The following is a 25,579-nucleotide window of genomic DNA, read 5'->3' as shown; positions in this document are numbered from 1 at the left end:
GCCTCATTTGTGTGCCATGCTCGAGCTATTGAGTGGAATATCCGCCCTCCGGCGGCGCATGCACCTTCACTAACATTATTGTTTGGACCGCGTCGCTTGAAATCCACTTAAAAAAAAATCCACTTAATTTGTTTTAAAATATCGGTTCAAGCACCGTTTAGGTACCGGTATCTGAAAAATACGAAACGATACCCATGCCTATACTAGAAATAGGTATTTAAACTCAAATTTGACCCCCTATCCATCATGCACCCTTTGAATTTTTGTCACCTTTTTGACCTTTTATGTGTTTGTATCCCTAACTAATAAAAATACTGAAAGAGGCTGGGCTGCTCACTCTTGTGCATAATTTGATAGTGAGCTAAATGTAGCCGTGTGGTGTGATACCTGTCATGTTTTTGGTTTAGAGATTCCACCATGGTGATAACGTCTGCTGGCAACTCGTCTGCAATGGCTGCAGACTTCACTTCCTGGTACAGGTCATGAACCTTCACACCTAAACCTTCTAGTGACTTCTCGCAGTTCTAAGAGGAGAAAACATCATGTAAATCACTTTTACATTTGAAATGTTGTCAGGATTTAGGATTCATCAAATAGTCAGGGTTCCTACACATTTTCAATTAAATAAGTCCATACTTTTTCCAGACTTTGATTTGTTTTGGAGTTCAATATGATTTACGCAGATAGCCATCTTGCCCCTGCTAACTAAGTCATATTACTATAGATGAAGAGTGTTGTTCACAGCGACAAATATCAGAATATGTGAGATGATTGGCAGGGTCCCTCGGGTTTTAATTTTAAATTTTATTTATTTTTCCAGGCAGACCCTATGTTCCTGACTGGATATGATTTTGGTGCAGACCCTATGTTCCTGACAGGATGTGATTTGGGTGCAGGGTATTTGATATAATGCATGCTGTCAGAGGCTGCGTGATAAGAGCATCCCTCTATCTGAACATTATTCTTCATATCAACAAAAACTGTACTCAAAGTGGCTCTACAATATGTGTGTATCGGACCTGAACCACAACATTTTCTGCACTTCTTCCGAGCGTTTTTATTTTTTTATTCCCAAGCTACTCAAGACTTGGAAATGATCAAATAAAATTAAAAATTATATCTTTTTCAGGTCTTTCCAGACCTGCGTAGGAACTAGGGCTGTGCAATAAAATCGATACGGCAATATATCGCAATATTTTTCCCAGCGATAGGCTACTGTATCGATATTTCAGAAACATATTTTTTGCACAGCCGTACGTTCAGTGACACAATAAGAATACTTTTTATTTCAGTGCGTTCAGTAACACACTCAACACTCAGTAGTTTTGACTCAATTTGTCCACTAAGTTATCAATATAAAGTGATGTACATTACATATTATTACACTACCTGGGTGGTACACAGCCAGTTGTATTTTCAGCTCTCTTTTTAATTTTCAGTAAAGTATTGCAATATATCACAATATGTATTGTATCACAATGTATCGTGATGCAATCATATCGTGACCCATGTTTGTGATACGTATCGTGAGGTCCTTGCCAATAACCAGCCCTAGTAGGAACCCTGAATAGTTTCATCAGTGAAGGAAACAGTGGTAACCTTGAGGCTGTGCCAGTGCTGCTGCAGCTGGGCGATGTTGTGCTGGGGTTCGCTGTAGCTGAGCGCCTGGTCCAGAGAGCGGAGCTCCCACTGCAGCGCCGCAGCTCTCTCCTTCAGCCCGTCGGCCCTCCTCTTCAGCTGGCCATCCAGCTGGTGCAGGCAGGCCTCGCAGCTGGCCAGGCGCTGCCTCACCTCCTGCTCTGAGGAAGCACACAGCGCGTGCAGCTGGCTGACCTCCAGGGTCAGGGCGTCGCGACCTCCGGGGGTGCAGAGGCTCAGCAGCTTGTCTCTGACCGAGTCCAGCTCCTTCATCTCCCTCTCCTCCCTGTCCACCGTCTGGAGCAGAGCCTGGCACGGGGTGTGAGGTGGAGAACCAGGTTAGCACAATGCAGAGCGAGCTGGGTTAGGGCTGAAAGTACGGATTATTTTCATTATCGATTAATCTGTTGATTATTTTCTCAACTAACAGATTAGTTGTTTGGCCTATAAAATGTCACAAAATGGTGAAAAATGTGGATAATTTTTCCACCAAAGCCCAAGATGTCTTCTTTTGTCCTGACCAACAGTCCACAACCCAAAGATAATCCGTTTACTCATAGAAGACGAAATAAACTACCGTATTCATATGTAAGAAGCTGGGATGACTAGAATTTTAGCATTTTCTGTTATTAATCTTCTGTCGATCAACTAATCAATTAATTTACTACATCATTGCAGCTCTAAACTGGATTACAAATAGAGTATAATTCACCATTCTTAGATGGTGTTTTATGTATCACAATTCATTGTTCTGCCCAGCGGTACGTATTGTCACATTTTTGTATTGTGATATATTGAATTTCTATATATTGTCCCAACCCTATAGCCTGGTTAAAACCATCCTGTTCATGGGACCTTACATTCTGTTTCGCTCCATGGATCAGTCTGGACTTCCACCCGCCCCCAGTGATTTCCTGACATTACAATGTAATCGGGCCAATCAGGGACTGCATTGTAGTTGATGATATGACCGGATCAATCAGGGCTGGCAAAACAGTAATGGCATCTCCCGAAGCAATGAGCAGTATGTTAACGTTAGTAGAGTAAACACAGCCATACATTAAGTGTAGTTATTGCAGAAATAGACTCAATAACATCAGTTAAACAAGAACAAGAATTGGGGAACGGTGGTGCAGTGGTAGTGCTGTCGCCTCACAGCTAGAAGGTCCTGGGTTCGATTCCCACCTGGGACACTGTGAGCACTGAGGGAGTGCGTGCCCGTCCGCATGTCCTCGAGTGCCCACCGCCCGGGTGGGGTCGTCAAAAGGGCCTTTCTGTGTGGAGTTTGCATGTTCTCCTCGTGCCCCCGGGGGCTTCCTTCATATAGGAACCCCTCTTTAAAAACAATATCGTGGTCGCTGAAGTGGTGCCTCCTCTGGTTGTTCGGCCGCCTGTTCGGAGGGAGGGGAACTCGTTGGAATAGCATGATCCTCCCACGTGCTATGTGGGATAAAAAAATCTGGGGGGGGGAGGAACAAGAACAAGAATAGGCACAAAATACGTTTTTGCCATTCTTCCAACTGGATTTGGATTGGATTTGGCGACGCTGATTGGCTGAAGGAGTTGTCTGTCAAGGTAAGCACTCCTGCCCACTGAAATCAAAGTGGGCGGCTGGAAGTGTAGACTGATCCATAGAGCGAAACAGAATGTGAGGTCACATGATCAGGATGGTCTTAACCAGGCTACCATCCCCAGTGTTTTACTATCAGACCTTGAGTGTGTTGACAGCGCTGTGCAGAGCCTGCCTGTCTGCTGGAGGAGCACCCAGGCCCTTGACCTGCTCCCTCAGCCAGTCCTGGGCCGCCCCGTGCTGCTCCACCAGCTGGGTACACTGCCGCTCCGTCAGGATGCCCAGCTCCAGGTCAGCTCCAGCCTCCTGCCGACAACAGTGGAGGAACACAGGTGTTGGTCAGACTCTGGTTGAGGGTTTTATTCAGGTTAAGCTGTTTACATGAAACTATGGTACCATGTGATGGAGTCTCACATTTGGTGTGAATGAACCAGTTAACAGAGTACAGTAAGACGTGATGGTGCTGATGTTTAAGAAATTTGCACATTGACCCAAAAGCGGGTGACTTGAGTGACAAATGGTTCAAATGATGTGCAAATATAAATCAGTTTAATCTCAATATACAGTGCAATAAAACATCCAAGTGATGATTATAAGAAGTAGGAAGATTGAAGATGAAACATATTCCTTGGATTATAGAGAAATAAATACTTATGGTGTGGGTACAGAGAGATTAACTCACGGTTAGCTCTTTCAGCAGGGTGGGGATGGACTCCTCCTTGGCAGCCCAGGACAGGTCTGACCAGCTGGGGTCCTGGGTGATCTGAAACAGCTCTGCACCCTGAGGGGGAACAGGACAGGACAGAGAATTCAAACGGTTCCCCTTGGGGGGGAACAGGACAGGACAGTTGATTCAAACTTTATCAACTCACTTTCACACAAACAAGATTTCTCAAATGTTTTCCATTGTCGGCCCATCGACCCATAGAGTTCACCACTCTATGGGTCATGGAAGCCTGTAACCTCTCAAGTGGGAGCCCAAGTTCGATTCCCGGCAGAGACGCTTCTCTTACACCCAATGTACACCAGATGCGTTACGGCTGCATTGCGGATCCGGTAAAACTGCTGGATCAGACTCTCACCCATGTTAACACATTCACTGCCAACAGTTTTTTTTTTTACTGTAGGTAGCTTCTGCCAAGTTTTTTTTTTGAGGATCATCTTTCAAGAGCCGAGGATTCTTTTCTGTTAGGATTTTGTGAACACAAAATATCTCAAAAGAACTAATAGAATGTGTGCTTTCTCTGTCTAAAAGAGTTAGTTTGTAGAGTTAGTAGTTATGTAGGCATTAGCAGTTGAATACAGCATGGTTTCAGCGTCTGAAAATGAAAGGTGAGAAAAATGCCTTTTTGTGAAATTCGATAGAACAGTCACTTTAACCATTTATTTTTGGCATCAGTAAGACGTCAGACATCTAAACAATAGTTTTGAACAGTAATTTCCTCCATAACAACAGGAAACCCCCCTCTCCTTCAAACTCCTCCCTCCGTGTGTGTTCTCCTCCTCCCTCCGTGGCTGCAGCGGGTGTGTCACAAGCTCGTTTCTGCTGCCTGTCTGCTGCCTGGCTGCCCCTCGTCGGGCGAGTCTGGATGGGCTCGCTCGTTTCTTGGGGTTTCGGTTGAGAGCTTTGATGAAGCTTTTGCGATTCTGGGCTTTATGCTGCGTGTTTCAAAGTGTGTTCCACCCAGTCTATTTTTGGAACCCCCCACCGTTGTGCGGCACCGCTGTGCGCCAGCGCGAAAGCGTTTTCGCCAAACCATTCTACAGTATGAGAATGGTTTCCTCACGCTTTTCCCTGCAGTTTTGGCTCGCTTTCTCTAGTCTAGACGTCCCACCGTCAAAATATATATATATATTTTTTTGACGAGTTAACTCGTCGACGGCAGTCAACCGTTTTTTTTTTTTTGATGAGTTAACTCGTCGACGGCAGTGAACGTGTTAATAGATGGGGAATACATGCGGTACGGAAAAATGACGCACCTGTTCTATTTTTGTCGGATCGCGCATACGTCTGACAGATTACATGAGTGTGGGTCTGTTCGCAGCCGTACCGAAGAAGTCAGCTAAATAATGTGTGGATGTTGGTACCTGTGTGCGGAGGGCGGACAGCACAGGGCTCAGAGCTCTGGTGCGGTCCAGCAGGGTGCGTGTCTGCTCCATGGCCTGCCGGCGGTCTCCCAGGCCGGGCCAGGGGAACAGGCGAGGCAGGGCGGCCGTTTGGCCCTGCAGCATCGCCAGCCTCTCCTGCGCCTGGACCCGCTGGCGCTGGCAGGACACCATGCGCTCCACAACAACCTTCAGCTGTCTGATGGGGAAACAGAGGATCAGAACTCACTATCACTATCATTTTCAGCAACAACCTGCTTTTAGTTGAAAATCTCAGCTCAGTGGCCTTGTGGTCTGAGTGTCCGCCCTGAGACTGGGAGGTCGTGAGTTCGATCCCCGGCCGAGTCATACCAAAGACTATAAAAATGGGACCCATTGCCTCCCTGCTTGGCACTCAGCATCAAAGGGTTGGAATTGGGGGGTTAAATCACCATGTGATTCCCGAGCGCGGCGCACGCTGCTGCTCACCGCTCCCCCAGGGGATGGGTCAAATGCGGAGAACAAATTTCACACATTGTGTGACAATCAGTGGGACTTTACCTTTACCTTACCTTTATCTCATTTTCACGTTCACTTTCAGCTCAGAGCTACAGTGCACATTTCAGCTAAGAACAGGGTGTAAATGACGTATTTTCAAGTCAACTTGGAATCTCAGGGCTTCTGGAGACTTCGATTACACCAGGCGGGCGATATGGAGCCATTATTATGGGTTTTTTCTATTTGTTTCTTTTTCTTTTATGTTTGAAAGTTGGTTACCATCAACTTCAATATTTTAGGAGAATGCTGCAACTGTGTTTTGCTGTGAAAATTGATTGTTTTGTGGACTAAAAAACTTCACCCGACCTTCCATCGGCATGGGGGTGAGTAAATAGACTTAATTTTAATTTTTGGGTGAACTGTTCCTTTAAACGAGGGTACTGTAGGCAAGGACATTAAGTTGCTACGCACCCAGAATCTCCTCGATCTGTTCTAACCAAGCAGTGGACACAGCAGTAAGCAAGCTTGGCTTTGTTTTGGTTGTCTATGTTACTTTTTTTTTTTTATATAATTTTTTTTTTTAATTATTATTATAATTTTTTGCCTTTATTTATAGGACATTAGATAGACAGTAAAGGGATGACATGTGGCAAAGGACCCGAACCCAGGATTTGAACCCGGGTTGGCCGTGCAAAGGACTAAGCCTTTGTGGTACGCATTCTACTAGGTGAGGCACTGGGATGCCGTTAATTTAAAGTGCCTCCCTCACAGCCTACGTACACTTTTACAAGTTGAATCAGCTGTAACCTTTGCAGTTTTGGTCTTTTCTCTCTCTCTCTCAACAATGACAAGACAAATTAGAAAGCGACAATGAAAATTATGGTTTAATTAAGCAAAGTAGTTTCCCATGAAAGTGGACTGTACCTCTGCAGCTCCTCAGCAGCCTGCAGGGCGTTCCTCCGCTGCTCCTCGGTGTCTCTGACTGTCTGTTGGACGTCTCGTCTCCTGCTCTCCTCCAGGTCCTCATATTCACACAGACTCTGTGCTCGTCTCTTCAGCTCCATCACTTGGGCCTCTCCCATCGACTTGGAGCTCAAGATGGCCTGGGGACAAAACCATGTGTTGCTTGCTTGCTGCTTGTTCCAGGGTAAAATTACATACACACTGAATCTCATGAGAACTGGCTATACTATAAAATGAGGAAAACGCTGTCCTATCTGTGTGCATCAATTTTTCTCCCGAACGGGTTTGCCAATCAATCTGAAACTGCACATGAACATTGAGCATTGGCATAGACAGGGACTGACTAACCAGATTTTTCCATTTTCCAAAATTTAAGCTGTTTATTAGCATTTTTGGCAAGTAGCCTATACACGGAGTTGGGTCATGCCCATCCCCGGCTATGGACTAGTTGAATCAGTATTCATGAATGTGCCATTTAACTGTTATGTAGTTCTTCTTGTTTATGTGTAATGAATGTGAGTTCAATACTCACTTAGGAAGATTACTTAAGTTATTAAGTATTTTACATGTGTCTAACCCATAACAGCACTTTTCCCATAATGCACACAGCACCTTACCATGTATCACGTTTATTTTTAGAACATTTTGTTTTTAACTCTCCTTGTTTTTTTGAGTACCGTACTTCTAAAAGCATACGGTACACATCTTCTTCCAAACATGGGGTAGAGGTGCACTCTTGTGGCCGAAATGAGTATTACACCAAACACAAAAATTAGCATTGAAAAACAAGCAAAATATTATATATTAAATTAAATTAAATATAATATAATATAATATAATATAAATTAAATTAAATTAAATTAAATATTATTAAATTAAATTAACAATATAACAATATATTAAATTCATATATATTAAAATATTCTCTGATTAACAAAATTGGATATTGGGCCATCACAAATTTGCCATGGCAGGCATTTTTCAGAATGGCGACCAGCGGTTTGTCAACATTTCCTATCCCATTGGATCCACATGCAATACCAGACATAATATAGATCTTAGTAAGCCTGAGAACCAAATAAAAACACTTGTTCAAAATGATATGGACTTTTACAAAGTAATTGGTCACTTCATTATAAACTCCTCAAAAGAAGTTCGGAAACGTTATTTCGGTCGATTATTTCTCCCCTTTAATAATACCATTTGGTATTGTATTTTATATCGTTGGAAACCCTGATTAGTCACCTTTACAACGTGGTACAACCTGTAAGGACATGAAAAACAGCTAAACGTGTGGGTAGCGCCCCAAAAAGATTTGCCAAAATCCCCTGCAATATTCTTCTGTTGGTATTCACTCTTGTTTTGAGCTTCAAGTGCTGGCAGGTGTGTGCCTGGCACCTGATTGGCACCTAATTGACAGCACTTGTGTGCATGGGTCCTGCAACTTTGTTGAGTTTGTGTGTGCTCCAAGCATCAACATGCCACGTTTGTCCCTTCAGGATAAGGCCCGTGCAATAGGGCAACTGGAAGCTGGTGTTCCGGTACGCAGAGTGGCAGCATTATTTGGTGTCAGCCCTGGTACCATTCCCAAACTTAGGACCAAGTTCCGTGAAACTGGTCAAGTCAAAGACAGGCGTCCCAGGGAGACAACAGGAATGGGATAATGACATTCCACAGCAAAATGTGGCTAGGTTGGTGACCAGCATGAGGAGGAGGTGCCAAGCTGTTGTGGCTGCGTATGGATCTTCCACATGCTACTGAGGTCCCTGACAGTGTAAAATTAATAAAGTGTAAAAATGGCCAATGTGTTGTTTTTTCCTTATTACTGTGGGAGAGTGCAATCATCCAATCCACCAAGCAACTCAAAACAAGAGTGAATACCAACAGAAGAATATTGCAGGGGATTTTGGCACATTATTTTGGGGCGCTACCCACACGGTTAGCTGTGTTGCTCATTCCATGAATACACGATCCTTACAAGTTGTACCACGTTGTAAAGGTGACTAATCAGGCTTTCCACCAATATAAAATACAATACCAATTGGTATTATTAAAGGGGAGAAATAATCGACCGAAATAACGTTTCCGAACTTTTTTGGAGGAGTTTATTATGTGTGTACATTATAGGCCTATTAGTGCGGTGTTTTCAGGACCACAAATATTATTTACATACAAGTTCAAGTGAAACATGTTTTATTAAAATGTACAGCAATACTAAACTGGTGAGATTGTCTCTACATGTTATAGTGATACCTGGAGTAAACCGTAGCAGTAGCAAGTTCAGGTACAGATTGAAACAACTGAACTGAAGCCATTAACTATGCTACTTAAGTTACCTGAAATAATATTGTAATTGCTGTATACTATTTGAACCATTCTTTGAACACATTGATCATCTTTATCTTTATCATGGCAAGACACTTGCCATGGACCATGGCATGGCACTTTAATGTTTGAGAGATCTTGCAGTCAGCTAGCCATTCTCCCTCACAGAAGCAGAGGCCTGTGCACTGAAGTGCAGCCTTCTTGCACTTGCAACGCTTTCTGCAACCACTCTTGCAGCCACAAGAGATCAGCTCTTAGCAGGATTTTGATGCTATGCAATGCCCCAATATCCAGATGTATTCTACATATATTAAGCTATTTAGATCTTGCAGTCAGCTAGCCATTCTCCCTCACAGAAGCAGAGGCCTGTGCACTGAAGTGCAGCCTTCTTGCACTTGCAACGCTTTCTGCAACCACTCTTGCAGCCACAAGAGATCAGCTCTTAGCAGGATTTTGATGCTATGCAATGCCCCAATATCCAGATGTATTCTACATATATTAAGCTATTTATGTACCAGATTTGGCACTTTTATCACTAAATGAACAATAACCGCACTAATAGGCCTATAATGTACACACATAATATAATGAAGTGACCAATTATTTGGTTCTCAGGCTTACTAGGATCTATATTATGTCTGGTATTGCATGTGGGTCCAATGGGATAGGAAATGTTGACAAACCGCTGGTCGCCATTTTGAAAAATGCCTGCCACGGCCACCAGGGGGGCAAATTTGTGATGGCCCAATATCCAGTTTTGTTCAGAGTATAGAGGGTATGCACACCCACTGGAACACGCCCCCTAAATCGGGAAAGAGTGTCAAAATGAGTGTCAAATTCCTCCCTGAGCAGCAGGTGTCACTTATCTAGGCTGATTACTGCATTCAAGCTCAGTCTTGCTGTGACTCAGTGGGCGTGACCCCACAGTGACTTCTGCCTCTGTGACATCACATGCATACCCTCTATATCTATATAAACACATCTGTAAAATTTGGTGCATTTATTACAAAATTAACGATTGGTCTCATATGTTGAGCTACGGCTGGCAGCCATTTTGGAAAATGGTCATAGAAATGCCAATCTGCAATGCCCCGATATCCAATTAGCTATGGCTGTGCCAAATTTGGCACTTTTATCACAAAATGAACAATAGCCAGACTAATAGGCCTATAATGTACACACATAATATAATGAAATTACCAATTACTTTCCATATAATTTTGAATGACAATTTTTATTTGGTTCTCAGGCTTACTAGGATCTTATGTCTGGTATTATATGTGGGTCCAATGGGATAGGAAATATTGACAAATCGATGGTGGCCATTTTGAAAAATATCTGCACGGCCACCAGGGAGCAAATTTGCGATGCCCCAATATCCAGTTTTGTTCAGAATATAAATCTGAACACATCTGCAAAATGTTGTGCTTTTATCACAAAATGAACAATTGGTCTCATATATTGAGCTATGCCACCCCACTAGTAGGGTCACCTGCTCAGCGTACATTTACATCCTGTAAATAGCTTATTTTCTGCCAGCTGTCACATCCAGGGACTATGTAACCAATTCCCGCCAGAGTCTCACATCAGGTGAGAGTTCAGCTGCAGTCGATCAAGCCAGCATGTTTCGCACGAAGTAAACACCGTGGCTATTTATCGGATTTTTTGAGAATATGGACGATGCATTTAAATTTGATGGCCACCCATATTTATTTGAGTTGGACTAACATCATATGGATTACAAACTGAGGAGCGGGGGCAATGGGAGCTTCTATCTCTACCAATGTGATGGACAGCAGAGAGACGGGGTGAACACGCTACAGCAAGGTAAATACAGCGTGCATTTTCTCATTGTCTCTATGATATAATAGCATGGCAGACAAAAGCTATTTATAGGATGTAAATACACACTTTTCTCTCTCTCTCACTTGTTTCTCAGGGCTTCCGTATCAGCTACATAGTGTTTTGGAATTAAATGCTTTGTATAATCTAATCTTTGTAGAATCTCACATCCTACAAAATGAGTATCGTCTGTTTTACCTGAGCTGTGTTGAGTCTGTCCTGTATCTGGGCCTGGCTGCCCTGCGTGCCGCTCCCCATGGAGCTGGCCTGCTGGAGCAACTCTTCCACCCAGGCTCTGGTGCTCTCCGCCTGGGCACGGAAGGCCTCCAGTTCCCTGGACAACGAGTAGTAGACCTCAGCCTTGTTGAGCGCCTCCTCAGCAGCCTTCAGGACACTCCTCCACTGCTCCTCTGTGTCTCTGACTGTCTGCTCCACCTCTCCTCTCCTCCTCTTCTCCAGGTCCTCACGCTCACACAGACTCTGGCTTCGTCTCCTTAACTCACCCACCTTGGAGTCTCCCTCGGGCTTGGAGCTCAGAATGCTCTGGAGATAGATTTTTTCATACAGTGTAACATTTTCTTATTTGTTAAGGCTGGGTGATATGGTTGAGATCAATACCATGATAATCAGAAAGTTTTTTTCTGTATTGATATATATCACAATATGTTTCATCAATTTGTTAAATCCAGTTTAACTGAATGGTAATGTTAGGTGTGATGTCAAACAAAATAGAAATATTCAAATATTCCTTAAAAAGTTTCATACTTCATTTTGTGTTTAAACAAAGGCTGTTTTGAGTAAAATGTGCTTGTTATCACCAATTTAGCCTTGTAGAATTACAATACAATTTAGAATTGTGTGCCACGACATCCCAAAATTAACATATCCTGGACCCCATCGGAAATAAGCAGGACTTTCCCAGCTTAATGGGCTATCCAGGCATTCATCGGTTTGTTTGTTTGTTTGTTTTTTGTATGATTTATTTAATGTTTGATGTATATATGTATTGTAATTGCTTTGAATGCCAAATAAACCAAACCAAACCAAAACATATCACCACCATATGATTCCTCTGAAAAACGATACACAATAACTTTGAATTATCGCGCACCCCTACTTAAAAATGTCAGTTAAATTGGTTTCCTGGCCCTGCAAACAGTCCCTTAGTATTTGGAATCAAGTCTATAATTGATAATTGTCTAATGGCAGAACTCCAATATCCTTATCACCACCAAAAAACAAACAGTTGTCCCTTGGCCCAGGGCCTATCTATCCATCACATTTCATGTAAATACAGTATGTTCTCAAGTTTTTAAGATATTGTGCTGACAAACTAATTGTTAGCTAATTCCCCATTGTAAGTATGACTTTATGGGTACAGATGTGCATGTCTTGGATGATTTAATATATATACTTCTACATTTAAAATTAGTTATTTCCTTTTGCCCAAAACAGATCAACTTAAAACTGACCTGTGCAGCTTTTATTGTGTTTTCTGGATTTGTGCGGCTGTCCAGAGAAAGGAGGCCCTGCTGCTTGTCTCCCACCCAGCTTCGGGTGTTCTCTCTCTGGGCTTTGTAGTCTCTGAGCTGCCCCTCCAGAGTGCACTGCCTCTCCGCCTGCACCAGGACCTGTTTCCCCTCGCGCAGCACTGTGCTCCACTGCTCCTCTGAGTCCCTCACTGTCTGCTGAACCTCCAGTTTCTGGCTCTCCTCCAAGTCCTGGTGCTCACACAGACCCTGGGCTCGCCTCCCCAGCTCCTGCAGCTTGGCCTCTCCTTCGGGTTTGAAACTCAGCACGGCCTGGGGATGAGACAAATGAAGCTCAGCGAAGATTCTGAGAGGGAGACCTGGTAGTTGTTCATGCTCATTCACTCTCCCCTAAGGAGAAACCCTCTAGTTGACACGGGCACTCATTCATCCCCTCCGTCTTCATTCACCTCTTTCCTGCTCCTAGGAGAAACATTTTAGTTGTCCACTCATTCCTCCCCCTCTGCCTTTCACGCTTTTAGGAGAAACCCTTTAATTGTCACGCCCACTCATTCATAACACTCCGTCATCAATCACCCCTTTTCCCGCTTCTGTCTAGCAGCACTGTTTGTGGGCGGTAACGTTTAGATTAAACCAATCAGAGTAAGACACATCTTCCCATTCAGCATCATCTAGCTGTCAAACATTAAAAGCCGCCATTTTCCTCTGTATGGTCTGCTGCTCTTTCACAGTGTTCCTGCGACCCTCATCCACCCCTCCTCCAGCCCTCTCCGAGGTCTTCAGATCAGAAGCCTTCTCTAGCAAGAACAAGACCTCTCCTCCATCACCACCAGGTCGAGACTCCACGGGGGGATATTCAATCCTCCTCCTGGCTGCACAACCCCTGATGATCATGACGTCATTATCATTGTTAATCTAGAAATGTGTCTCCCCTGATTGAAATAAAGTCACCTGTGACCTAAGTCAGTGGTTCTCAAATGGGGGTCCAGGGACCCGCAGGGGTTTGTGGCACTTTGCCAGGGGGTCCGTGAAAAGTTTTGAGGAAAATAAAAATAAAACCCTTTTTTTGTGTGCAAAAGCTTTATAGTTCAACGAAAATATTTTATGCTTTAAATATAAAATGGTTCATGGATTACATTCTAATCTAACAAACCTATCAATTTAAATGTCAAGCACGTTACTGTGGAAACAATTAAGCTTAGCCCAAAATCACAAATCAGAATGAGGGGGTCCCCGGTATATTTTCTATCTTGTAAGGGGTCCTTGGCTGAAAAACATTTGAGAACCTCTGACCTAAGTGACCTAAGCCAAGAAAAGGGTGTCGGGGAAGGGGGGGGACATGGAAAAAAGGCCAAAATCAATAATTAAAACATTTGCCTTTTTTCCATTTTCCATTTTGCTCCAAATCAAACGTTTTACACTATGATTGTGATTAATCTCGTAGCTGGTTGCTTGGTTCCAGGCTTAAAACTCTTCATAAGGACTATAACATCAATGGAGAAATTAATGGGGAATTCACTTCATGAGACTGGAACCCTTCAAAAGTGGGCAGTCACTGTTGCGCTCTATTATAGATCATATACAGCATGTAGTTAGTTGAAGGGGTGGGGCGGGGTCATCGTTCTTCATTTGCACCCTATACATTTTTACCAACTGTGGAGTTGGGTGCCTTTCTCCCTTGCCTTGTTGGCATAGCGAATGTTGTTAAAGGAGGGGAGAGGATAGCTGCACTGACCATTCATTTCATTCACCAACTTACATTTTAGAAAAATGTTAGCCACACACTTCTGACAGTTGCAAAAGTACAGTTTATTCAGCTAAGCTTTCAGTCAGTGGACATCAGAGCATGTTGAAACAAACAGTACTTTTGCATCTGACAGAAGTGTATGGATAGGATATTTTTTTGCCATAGCTTCTTCATTTTTGGGTGTGTGGTTGATTCTGCATCATTGACCTTCCCAGATTTTCATAGCAGGGACTGGGATCTGAACTAGCGACCTCCTGCTCATCCGCTTCTCTAACGTTCAGACTACCAAAGCCCCTATGTGTTGGCCCTTGTAAGCCGAGCCGCTGTCCTCCTTATCTGCAGGCTCACCTGTGCTGCATGGCGTCTGTCCTCAGCCTGGGTTTGGTTGCTCAGTGAGTTCAGCCGCTGTTGGAGGTCTCTAACCCAGGCCCCGGTGTCCTGCTTATGGATGTCGAATTCTCTCAGCTGAAAAAGAAATCAGATACCCACAAACTAGATCAGCGCTCACTTATGCAGTTTATTCAGAAACGGTTTTGTCAAAAGCAGCCTTCATCAGCAATAAGGAAAAATGTTCTGGCTTTTTTATTTTTTGCAATTCTTATATTTACTACCAGCTAGCTGTTGTTCTGACTCCTCTGTACTTGTACTGTTGGTATAGGAAATTCTGCTGTTCCACTGCTGTATTCACTGGATGTTGCTTACCAGCTTTCTATCATTGCAAAATTGTTAGTATATGCAAATGAAAACTGCTCCAAATGACGTCCTGTGTCCAGTATGATAGGGTTACCATTCCCCCGACCTGCTGCCATCTGACATCTCTAGTCCACATCACTGCTGCTGCAGATCAGCTGCTGCTGCCTGTCAGTCATGTTGTAATGTGGATATATTCGTATTGCGAATAGAACGACAAACATCATAATAAAACAGATCGGACTCAGTGTGGAAGGTTTCTGTGTGTGACGATTTTTTTCTGATGAAAAAGCAAGCTCCTTAACTCCCGCAAGCGTTAACGATGCTCTTTTCTGACCTCGATAATTGCCCGTTGTGTTTCCATGCGTGTTTGTTTACATAAGAAAAAAATACGCTGAGACATATATATACAGTCTATGGCTGAGACGCATTTTGCTGTTATTTCTGGCTGTGCTGCTTCTCACGTCTGCTCTGTGTTTGAGTTTGACCATGGGCGGGGCTCGGGCAGCTTCTCCACACAACAGCAGTAGCGAGCACACTTCAAAATTGAAGTCAGTCAAGGTGCAGGTCCAAGGTAGAAACGTACAAAAAAGAACAAAAGGCCTGCACTGAAAAAAGTCCTTTAGGTTTTTTAATAATACTTGTACAGCTTGTACAGCAGCAACAACGAACACGTTTCAGCGGGTAGCCTTCATCAGCTATGTTTCTGCCTGTTCTCTGTGAAGGGGTATTGACAGGAAGCATATCCTGCCTTACTTAATTTAATTATTTCTAATTGTAAATTCTACTAGAAGAATATGCTATGTACATTTTCTGTATATTCTGTAATTTTTCTGATGTCCTTATCTGTGTACAATTACCTGGTAACTGTTTTGATGATTTAATGTATTTCCAGTTTGATTGTATATATACGCCATATCCGCTTGTCTCGGCCCAACGCTGATGAAGGCTACCCGCTGAAACGCATTCGTTGTTGCTGCTGTACAAGCTAAGTATTATTAAAAAACCTAAAGGACTTTTTTGAGTGCTGGCCTTTTGTTCTTCTTTGTAAGCTTCTCCACCCACCCACCCACCCACCCACCCACCCACCCACCCACACACACACACACACACACACACACACACACACACACACACACACACACACACACACACACACACACACACACACACATTGTGAGTTGACAATACAGAGACACACACACAGCAGTGAAGATAGCGTGCAACTTGAGGCTGTTTTCCCAGAATCAAAGTCCAATTGGACTTGGTTTCACAACCAAACTCCACAGCGCCGGAGTGGGAATATTTTGACTTTAAGGCGAATGAGAGAGGAGAGCCAATTAACCTGAACAAGCCGGTAATTCGACTTTGAATAAAAAACAGTGGCAAAGAAAAGTGGCAAAACTGGCAATACAACTACCCTAAAAGCTTTCCTAAAACATAACCATCCCATCCAGTTTTCCAAACTGGGAAGAGAACACCGTTGGAGATGGGAGGGATTGTGAACTATGAACATTAACTAATTCATTTTAATGTGTGTGAATTGAACTTTGAACTAGCTAGAAGAAAGTTAAAAATTGTTCATTTGGATATACAGCCGATTTTGTAACGATACAAAGTGGCCCTTTTTAAGTGCTCCCACCTCCCACGCTCTCATCTCTGTCTCCAGGGCGATCTGAGCCTGTGCGTCCTCCACAGCCTGTGTTGCAGCCTGCAGCAGGTTCCTCCACTGCTCCTCTGTGTCCCTGACCGTCTGCTCAGCATCTCGTCTCCTGCTCTCCTCCAGCTCCTCACGCTCACACAGGCTCTGCCCTCGCCTCCGCAGGTTGTTCACCTTACAGTCGCCCTCAGGTTTGGAGCTCAAGATGGTCTGCAAACAAAAAAGACCACTTTTATTACATGCTATTTCTGATTTACTCACATTTAGTAGGGAAGGAAAGATTGTTTCTCTCCTAAAGCCCTTATATTCCATATATTTTACACGCACATCATCACTCACACATGATCATTCTAGGATCACAGAAATATTGTCAGGGCATCATGACAATATGATTGGTTGGACTATTGTACTGGTTGCTTATAATGATGGTGACCAAGGAATTCTGTCACACTTACACGTTGCTCTGGATGGGTGCATCTGCTAAGTGCTAAGTACCTAAAATGTTCAATGTAAAATAAGGGGAATGCGTGCTGCAATTTGTTCAAACAAAGCAGCACCAATCAGCCGGGTTGCAGGCCAGAAACAACATTGCATCACCCCTCTCAGACCTTCACTATTTCAACAGGGAAAATGTGAATATAGTGTAGATAATGTATTAATGTGCTATAAGCTGTTAAAAATGTAACGTAAGATTTAAACTGCCAGTTTCAACTTTAGTCCCGCCCACAAAGGCTTGAATTGGCTTGATTATTTCTCGGTGCGAGAACAAGCACTTGATGAGGAAAATACCAGACTGAATCGCTTGGGTAAAAAAAGAAAAAGAAAAGTGGGCGGGACATGATTCAGGAGTCTGGAAGCAGGCTAAAACCAAATTGGATTCCAAGCAAACGAGTGAACAACACGACTACAGCATAATGAGTTCCAACAGACCTGTGCAGTGAGACAGCGCTCCTCAGCCGGTGTGTGAGCGCTCACAGACTGCAGCCGCTGCTGCGTGTCTCTGACCCAGGCCTGGGCCTCTCTCCTCTGGGTGTCAAAGTCGTCAGAGAGGCTCCGGACCTCGGCCTCCCGGGCCGCATGCAGCAGGGCCCTCCACAGCTGCTCCGTGTCTCTGAGCATCAGCTGGACCGCGTGTCTCCTGCTCTCCTCTAGGTCCTCACGCTCACACAGCCCCTCGCCTCGTCTCTTCAGCTCGCTCACCTTGGATTCTGCCTCAGGTTTGGAATTCACCACAGCCTGGTGACGAACACACAGGTAGTTTTTTTTTTACAACATAGTAAAGTCACCCCCCTTTTCTGGTTTAGACATATGAACCAAGGGGATTTCATCCTCCATTCTTTTTTCCATAGACGTTTCTTTAAAATAGTTTTACTTGGTCAAACCAAGCGATTCAGCTATATTTAGAATCAGGAGAGACCACATAACATTTCACACGGACCAAAACAAAACAAAAATAGGGGATTAAGTTTTTATTAAGTTTTTGGTCCAAGTGAAATGTTATTACTCTCCTGATTATAAATAAAGCTGAATTGCTTGGTATGACCAAGTAAAACTATTTTTATAAGCATTTTATAAAATGTCTATGGGAAAAAGAATCGTGGATGAAATCCCTTGGTTCATATGCTTAAACCGGAAGGGTGTGTGACTTTGGCAATCTATCCTGTGACAAATCTGGGGAGTGAGAGCACACACCCATTTCTGTTTGCCAACAACTCTGTCTGTCTGTCTATCTGTCTTGTCTCTCTCTATTTTGTTGTCCAAGAGCATGTCAAGGCAAGTGCACCAGCTGTGAGAAATGTTCTTCACTCATCAACACTACCGGTTTGTCAGTCAATCAAACATGACAGTAGCAGCACTCTTCGGTTGGTATTCCCAGCTGAAGGCCTATCAGCTGCCAGCTGGCTGCACTAGCAAAGAACTAAACTTTGTTTCACCATGAAGGGACATTGGTGGTTCTCATTCTTTTTCACATCAAGGACCCCAAAACTGAGACAAATTACACCAGAGACTCCCATTTGAGAAGATTTTGTCCCAGGTTCCCCCATCTGAGATTTTGTTACAGAAAGTGTATGAAATCCATGCCCAAAATAGTCAAACATTAATTCTGTCATTGTGTTACTTATGGATGGAATTATACTGAAAATAAATTAGACCCCCCCCCCCCCAGAACCCCCTCAATGACCCCTGTTAAGAGGTTGAATTGGTTTAAGTTATGTTGGCTTAAGAATATTAAATTAAGTTTCTGTTTTATCTTTGTTTAATCTGCCAAGGATCTTGGCTGGCAGCCGAATGGCCCAGAGCCAAATGAAGATTGCTGTGTCGTCTGTATGTGTGACATTTTGCACAAAGGTTTTCAAATTCAATGTGCTTCACCAAATACCGAGCAACCACTCCTACTATGAAAGGAACCAGCTGAGTGAATCTCGGTGTGAGCTATGATCAGCTATTGATTTCACTCATTAAATCAAATTGTGTTGTCCAATCTGCCACAAAGTCACTTCAACTTAAAAGTGAATTGTCATCAAAAGGCTTTATCACAATGTTTTCACTAGGCTTGAGCCAACATTCAATATAACATTTTGCAAATATGACACGTCTGTCTGGTGAAAGGACTAACAAGTAGGCACCTGTGAAATCTCACAAATCAAGATATTGTATTTTGACAGACATACAGTAGTGAGACCAAAGCTTCAGTTTGGTCTTCTTCAATCAATTCTATGATTCCAAATACTTTAGTATCATGTGCTTACCATTTTGCACTGTGAAGCATATTCAATCTCAAACTTTTATACAAACTAAACTGAGATATAGAAATTATGATTATTATTATATTTTTTAATTCATTGACAAACTTAATTTGTAAACTCACCTGTGCAATCTGTAGTCTTTCTTCAAATGGCATGTGACTACCAAGAGACAGCAGCTTGTGTTTCTGCTCTCTGATCCAGGACTGGACTCCTTCACTCTGGGTTTTGAAAGCGTCACAGTCCTGGTCTAAGGCAGCTTGTGTCTGGGCCTTGTTGAGCGCCTCCTCAGCTGCCTGTAGGACCGTCCTCCACTGCTCCTCTGTGTCTCTGACTATCTGCTCCACCTCGCCTCTCCTGCTCTCCTCCAGGTCTTCATGCTCACACAGACTCTGGCCTCGTCTTCTCAGGTCGTTCACCTTTGAGTCTCCCTCAGGTTTAGAACACAGAACAGCCTAAGAACAGAGACATGAAATATGTTTTTCCCACAAATTCCATTTTGTTTTAATTTCCAAATTCCGTTTTTTCCATTTTAGATTCCTAGTTATTTAAAATGTAATTATTCCATGTTCTGCAGTTGATTCCATTTTTATTACCAAATTCCATGATTCACCCCCCCCCCCCCCCCCCCCGCATTGTGGAAATCATAGACCCTAGATTCTACTTTATTCTATTTTATTTTATTCTATTGCATTTTATTGCATTTTATTGTATTGACTGTTTTACATTTAGGGAGATACTGTGTGATACTGTGTTATGCTATGTTGTGTTATGTGGATATTTCATGCCTGAGTGTGAGCAACTGTAACTTGTCTCAATTTCCCCCCGGGGATCATTAAAGTCTTTCTGATTCTGATTCTGATATAGGCAGAGAGTTTAAGAAATGTGGTGTGGATAAACAGAAATACAATACTGAGACCAGAGCGCACAACATACACTCCTAATATTGAATTGCACCCCATTCTCCCACGACCCATGACTTAGTTGACTTACGGCTGAAAAATACATCTTTAAGCTCCTCCCTTTCCTCTATATCTCCCCTCCATGACTGAAGTGGATTTAATAAGTTAAATCATAAGGGTTCCGTTTCTTTTGCTAATTGTTGTGTTCACTCGTACTGTATTCTGATTCTGATTGCCTTTCAATTCGGACCCTCTGAAGCACAGTGAATCATACACTTTTGCACAGAAGAGTTGCAACGATTAGTCGATTAATCGATTAGACAACAGAAAATTAATTTCCAACTATTTGTATAATTGATTAATCGTTTAGACAAATTTTTAAGAAAGAAAGAAAAAATATAAAAATTATCTTGTTCCAGCTTCTTAAATGTGAATATTTTCTGGTTTATTTACACTTCTATGACAGTAAACTGATTATCTTTGGGTTGTGGACTGTTGGTCAGGACAAGAGAAGACACTTGAGAATATCATCTTGGGCTTTGGAGAAGAAGTGATCGAAGTTTGTCTCATTTTGAGTCATTTTATAGACCAAACAACTAATCGGTTAGTCGAGAAAATAATCGACAGGTTAATCGATAATGAAAATGATCATTAATTTCAGCGCTATGTTTGATTGACTGAAACCTGAATTAAATTACTGATCGACTCCACACGCCAATTTGTTTCAATCACTCTTTTTTGGCTCCATGGTCAGGCAGAAACTATCATGCCTGGAGTGAGAAGCGGCTAGTTTCCATCAAAGATCTATAAATAGATGGTCATTTTGCATCCTTTGATCTACTGAAGAGGAAGTTTGAGTTGCCTGAGACGAACTGACTCAGATTCCTGCAAATCAGAAATTATGTTTGATCCAAGATTCACACCTTTGAAGCGCTCCCAAATGAACATGCTTTTTTCGATGTATTGCTGAGACCAGTGATGGGCAAGCTACTCGGAAAATGTAGTAAGCTAAGCTACCAGTTACTCTAGATTAAATATAGCTTCACTACATTGAAGCTATCCCCAGAGAAATGTAGCAAACTAAGCTACGAGCAACATGGCAAAAGTAGCTTGCTACATCAAAGCTACTTTTTTTTTTTTTTACATTGAATGAACTTCATGCCAAATCAATGTTATATCAGTGATCAAGAACAACGTACCACCAAACAAATTAGGCAGGCAGAAAAAAAACCCCAGTGAATTGGTTAATATAAAACAATATAAAACTCTCACTGCCACAATATTCAAAAACAGAATTCCAAAATAAAACCATAAAAGACAGTGATAGAAACAATAACCCCCCCCCAAATCTATTGGTTACTTCAGCTCAAGATAAACTCAACTCAACTCAACTCAACTCAACTCAACTCAACTCAACTCAACTCAACTCAACTCAACTCTCCTCTCCTCTCCTCTCCTCTCCTCTCCTCTCCTCTCCTCTCCTCTCCTCTCCTCTCCTCTCCCCTAAACCAACCAATCGTCACTCCTCATGCCTAAACCCAACCCAATCAGAGGAAGAGTAGGGCGGGTCTAGCAGTGCACGGATGTTAATAACTAGGACAAGACAACACTTGTCCGTCATATGAAAGTGGTTGCTTCTATCGGCTACACTTGACAGCATTGTCTCCTCCTGTACTATTCCAGACCGCAGCAGAATCTCTGCGCTGCCTGGGAGCTTTGCTCATGCATTTCCTCTGGGGAAGTAACTTGTAGCATTTGTCGGACGCTACTGCGCTACTTGGTCTATAAATAGCTTTGCTACTGAAAATGCTAATTGTTTGAAAAGGAGCGACACTACCACCAAGTTACTGAGAAATGTAGTTCAGCTAAATAGCTTTGCTACTTGTAGCAAGCTACTGCCCAACACTGGCTGAGACCTCCTCACTCCAAGCATCTTATCTCTAGATTTGTATGTTTGTTTGACAACTGCAACATGGCCTCTACTGAGAGGATTAGAGAAGCATGGCAGGGGGAACTTGGTATTGATTTATCTGACATTATATGGGAAAGGAGTCTGTCTGTGGTACAACTCTGCTCAGTTAATAGCAGACACCAGCTGATCCAATTTAAAGTCGCTCACCATCTTCACTACTCCAAGCATAAACTACACAATATCTTCCCTTCTGTCTCGCCACTGTGTGACAGGTGTTAGGTGTCAGAGGGCACAGTATCTCATGCCTTCTGGTTCTGCCCTTCTTTAACAGGATTCTGGGCCAAAATATTTGATTGGCACTTTGAGGCTTAGAAAACAACCCTACAGCCAGAGGCAGAACTCGCCATCTTCGGCTGCTTGGAGTCCTCTCTTAACTTCCCTACAGCTGTGCAACAATCTCTGACACTGGGGACAACTGTCGCCAAAAGACTAATTCGGAAGGAATGGAAGTCCTCCTCTTTGCCTCTTTCTTTCTTTTCCTGTGTCTGAGCCTGTTTGTCTTGATTGTATATTGTTCTATACAAATTTTAAATAAAATATATATAAAAAAAGACTGATCTACTCACCTGTGCAGTCTGAGCTCTTTCCTCAAACTGCACGTGGCCGCTGAGAGCCTGCAGGGTCTGGTTCTGGTCTCTGATCCAGGACTGGACTCCTTCAATCTGGGTTTTGAAAGCGTCACATTCCTGGTTTAAGACACCCTGTGTCTGGGCCTTGTTGAGCACCTCCTCAGCTGCCTGGAGGACTATCCTCCACTGCTCCTCTGTGTATCTGACTGTCTGCTCAACCTCTCCTCTCCTGCTCTCCTTCAGGTCCTCATTGTCACACAGACTCTGGCTTCGTCCCTTCAGCTGCTGGAGCTTTGACTCTCCCTCAGGCTTAGAACTCAGAACCGCCTGAAGAAAAAAATTGCCCTTTCGTCAATCACATGTCAAATTGGATGCACATCAAGAGTTTGGAGTGAGATAAGAGGATTTTAAACAGCACAGTGACCAAAATATAAACTAAATATCAACAGTATGTTAGACGATGGCAAGTTTCTTATTGCCTCGACTTGATCCTTGAAATTAGGGATGCACAATGTTGGATTTTTTACCGATATCGGATATGTCAACATTTTCCAACTCTTTTGGCCGATTGGCGATGCCGATATATGCGCGCATTTCCCCCTCACCTAATTTCAGAAAACTCTCCTGTATGGAATTAACACATTATTATGCATACTGTTATCATGATGGCCCACTGGCAGATGCAGACATACAGTAAATACAATGCTTTTCAAAATGTACACATTCACTGGGCAAAATAAGAAAACTACTTCAACTTAGGTTATGTAAAACATGCCATATCTTTTGTGTTTATGTAATATTTTCTTTCAAACAAAACTGTAAGATTTATCCTATCATTTATGATTAATTCATCGAGCATTTGTGCATAATTAAAGTGTCATTTTATCGGTCTGTCCTACCGGCAGAAATGTTCATTTCGGACCGATGCCTACATGTATGTTTATTAATTTTAAAGCCTTTATCGGCCGATACTGATGACGTGCCGATATCATAGTGCATCCCTACTTACAATTTTCCACTGTGAGGAAAACCAAATTGCAAGCTTTTGTAAAAGATTTATTGCACAGTTTTATTGCACAATCTATCTCTTATCTCTATCTCTTAATCTTGACAAATTGATCCACAAGCAATTGTAAACTCACTTGTGCAATCCGTAGCCTTTCTTCAAACTGCATGTGATCTACAGACAGCAGCTTTTGGTTCTGGTCTCTGATCCAGGACTGGACTCCTTCACTCTGGGTTTTGAAAGCGTCACAGTCCTGGTCTAAGAGAGCCTGTATCTGGGCCTTGTTGAGCGCCTCCTCTGCTGCCTGTTGGACCCTCCTCCACTGCTCATCTGTGTCTCTGACTGTCTGCTCAATCTCTCCTCTCCTGCTCTCTTTCAGGTCCTCATTGTCACACAGACTGTGGCCTTGTCTTCTCAGGTTGTTCACCTTAGAGTCTCCCTCAGGCTTGGAGCTCAGGATGGCCTGGGAACAGAGACATGAAATCTGTTTCCCCCACAAATTCCATTTTGTTTTAATTTCCAAATTCTGTTTTATGTGTGTTTGTTTTCTGTTCTTAAGGGGTGCAGCCGCTTCTATAAGTGACGTGTGTTTGTGTGTAACATGAGATATCCGTCCGTTTTGTAGCCCGTCCATCATCCCAGCTCCACGAGAGAGGGAGAGAGAGAGAGAGGGAGAGAGAGAGGGGGAGGGGGGCGGTTTCGTGGTTGAGCGAGGTCGAGAGTGAATGGATAGAGAGAGCGGTGACCTAAGGCTGTCGGAACCTTAACGTCAATGCGACACACACACAGATTAGCCAATTAGCTTTTTAAACTGACGCATTCAAACACATCTACCTCTGCAACCGAGCAACAGATTTCAACACGGTTTGCACCATTGGAATCAGCGTGATATGTACTTGTTAACGAAGCCCAGTGGCTAAGCCTTTAGTTGCTTACGTACTAGTGTACTAAACCTGCAACGCTTTACTTCAACACCTCGGTGTGATTTTTTTTTCTGGCTCTATTCCACCAACGCCCAGCCTCATACAGTATTTATACAGCTATCATTACACATATTAACACATTGAGTGCCAGCCGTTTTTTCAATGCTGTAGGTAAGTTGTGCCAGGTTTTTTTTTGAGGATTCTGGCTCATTTTACAAGAGCCGAGGATTCTTTTCTGTTAAGACTTCGTGAACACCAATCATCTAAAAAGAACTAATAGAATGTGTGCTTTCTCTGTCTAAAAGAGTTAGTTTGTAGAGTTAGTAGTTATGTAGATATTAGCCGTTGAGTACAGCATGGTTTCAGAGATTTTCAGAGAGTTTTGAGATAAATGGATTTTTAGAACCACCTCACGTGCCTGTGATTATGGGTGCCCTTGGGCAAGTCTGTATACTGTTTTGTGTGTGTGTGTGTGTGTGTGTGTGTGTGTGTGTGTGTGTGTGTGTGTGTGTGTGTGTCTCCAAACTCCTCCCTCCGTAGGTGTGGCTTTGCAGTGTTTTGTCACAGGCGAGTTTCTGTTGCCTCACAGATCCCAAAAAAAGAGAAGGGAATCGCAGGAGCGGGGAAGAGGAGAGGAGAGGCGAGGGGGGGGGGGTTAGACACGGGAGAGAAATTCCTTCGCGATCCCCTTCTTCCAATCTTGAGGCAGCCTACTCCGCTCTGCTGCTGCTGCTGCTGCTGCTGCTCCTCTGGGCTGCTGCTGCTGGCGGCTCTCGGGCAGTCTGGCTTACTGTAAAACGGGCTCGTTCGTTTCTTGAGGTGTCGGCTGAGAGCTTTGAAGAAGCTTTTGCGATTCTGGTCTTATTTATGCGCAAAGGTACTCGAGTGTGTGTGTGTGCGTGCGCGCGTGTGTGTGTGTGTGTGTGTGTGTGTGTGTGTGTGTGTGTGTGTGTGT

General features: G+C 43.2%; 1 protein-coding gene across 1 annotated transcript in view; it reads right to left on the bottom strand.

Annotated features, from left to right (window-relative positions):
• syne2b (spectrin repeat containing, nuclear envelope 2b) overlaps window positions 1-25,579 on the bottom strand; it is a gene marked incomplete at its 5' end in the record, with an annotated part of 121,538 nt that overhangs the window by 80,436 nt on the left and 15,523 nt on the right. The window contains 14 exons of the mRNA XM_083633032.1: window positions 388-524; window positions 1,600-1,947; window positions 3,350-3,514; window positions 3,891-3,989; window positions 5,297-5,513; window positions 6,716-6,894; window positions 11,120-11,464; window positions 12,394-12,723; window positions 14,507-14,623; window positions 16,491-16,718; window positions 17,439-17,744; window positions 19,378-19,707; window positions 22,693-23,022; window positions 23,838-24,164. Coding sequence (XP_083489158.1) covers window positions 388-524; window positions 1,600-1,947; window positions 3,350-3,514; window positions 3,891-3,989; window positions 5,297-5,513; window positions 6,716-6,894; window positions 11,120-11,464; window positions 12,394-12,723; window positions 14,507-14,623; window positions 16,491-16,718; window positions 17,439-17,744; window positions 19,378-19,707; window positions 22,693-23,022; window positions 23,838-24,164 — 3,458 coding nt within the window. The remainder of the gene's footprint in view (window positions 1-387; window positions 525-1,599; window positions 1,948-3,349; window positions 3,515-3,890; window positions 3,990-5,296; window positions 5,514-6,715; window positions 6,895-11,119; window positions 11,465-12,393; window positions 12,724-14,506; window positions 14,624-16,490; window positions 16,719-17,438; window positions 17,745-19,377; window positions 19,708-22,692; window positions 23,023-23,837; window positions 24,165-25,579) is intronic.

The sequence above is a fragment of the Poromitra crassiceps genome (assembly GCF_964638095.1).
Source record: "Poromitra crassiceps genome assembly, chromosome: 3".
In the NCBI taxonomy this organism is placed as follows: Eukaryota; Metazoa; Chordata; class Actinopteri; order Beryciformes; family Melamphaidae; genus Poromitra; species Poromitra crassiceps.
Note: the sequence above shows the minus strand (reverse complement) of the source record. Positions and strands in the feature narration are given on the sequence as shown.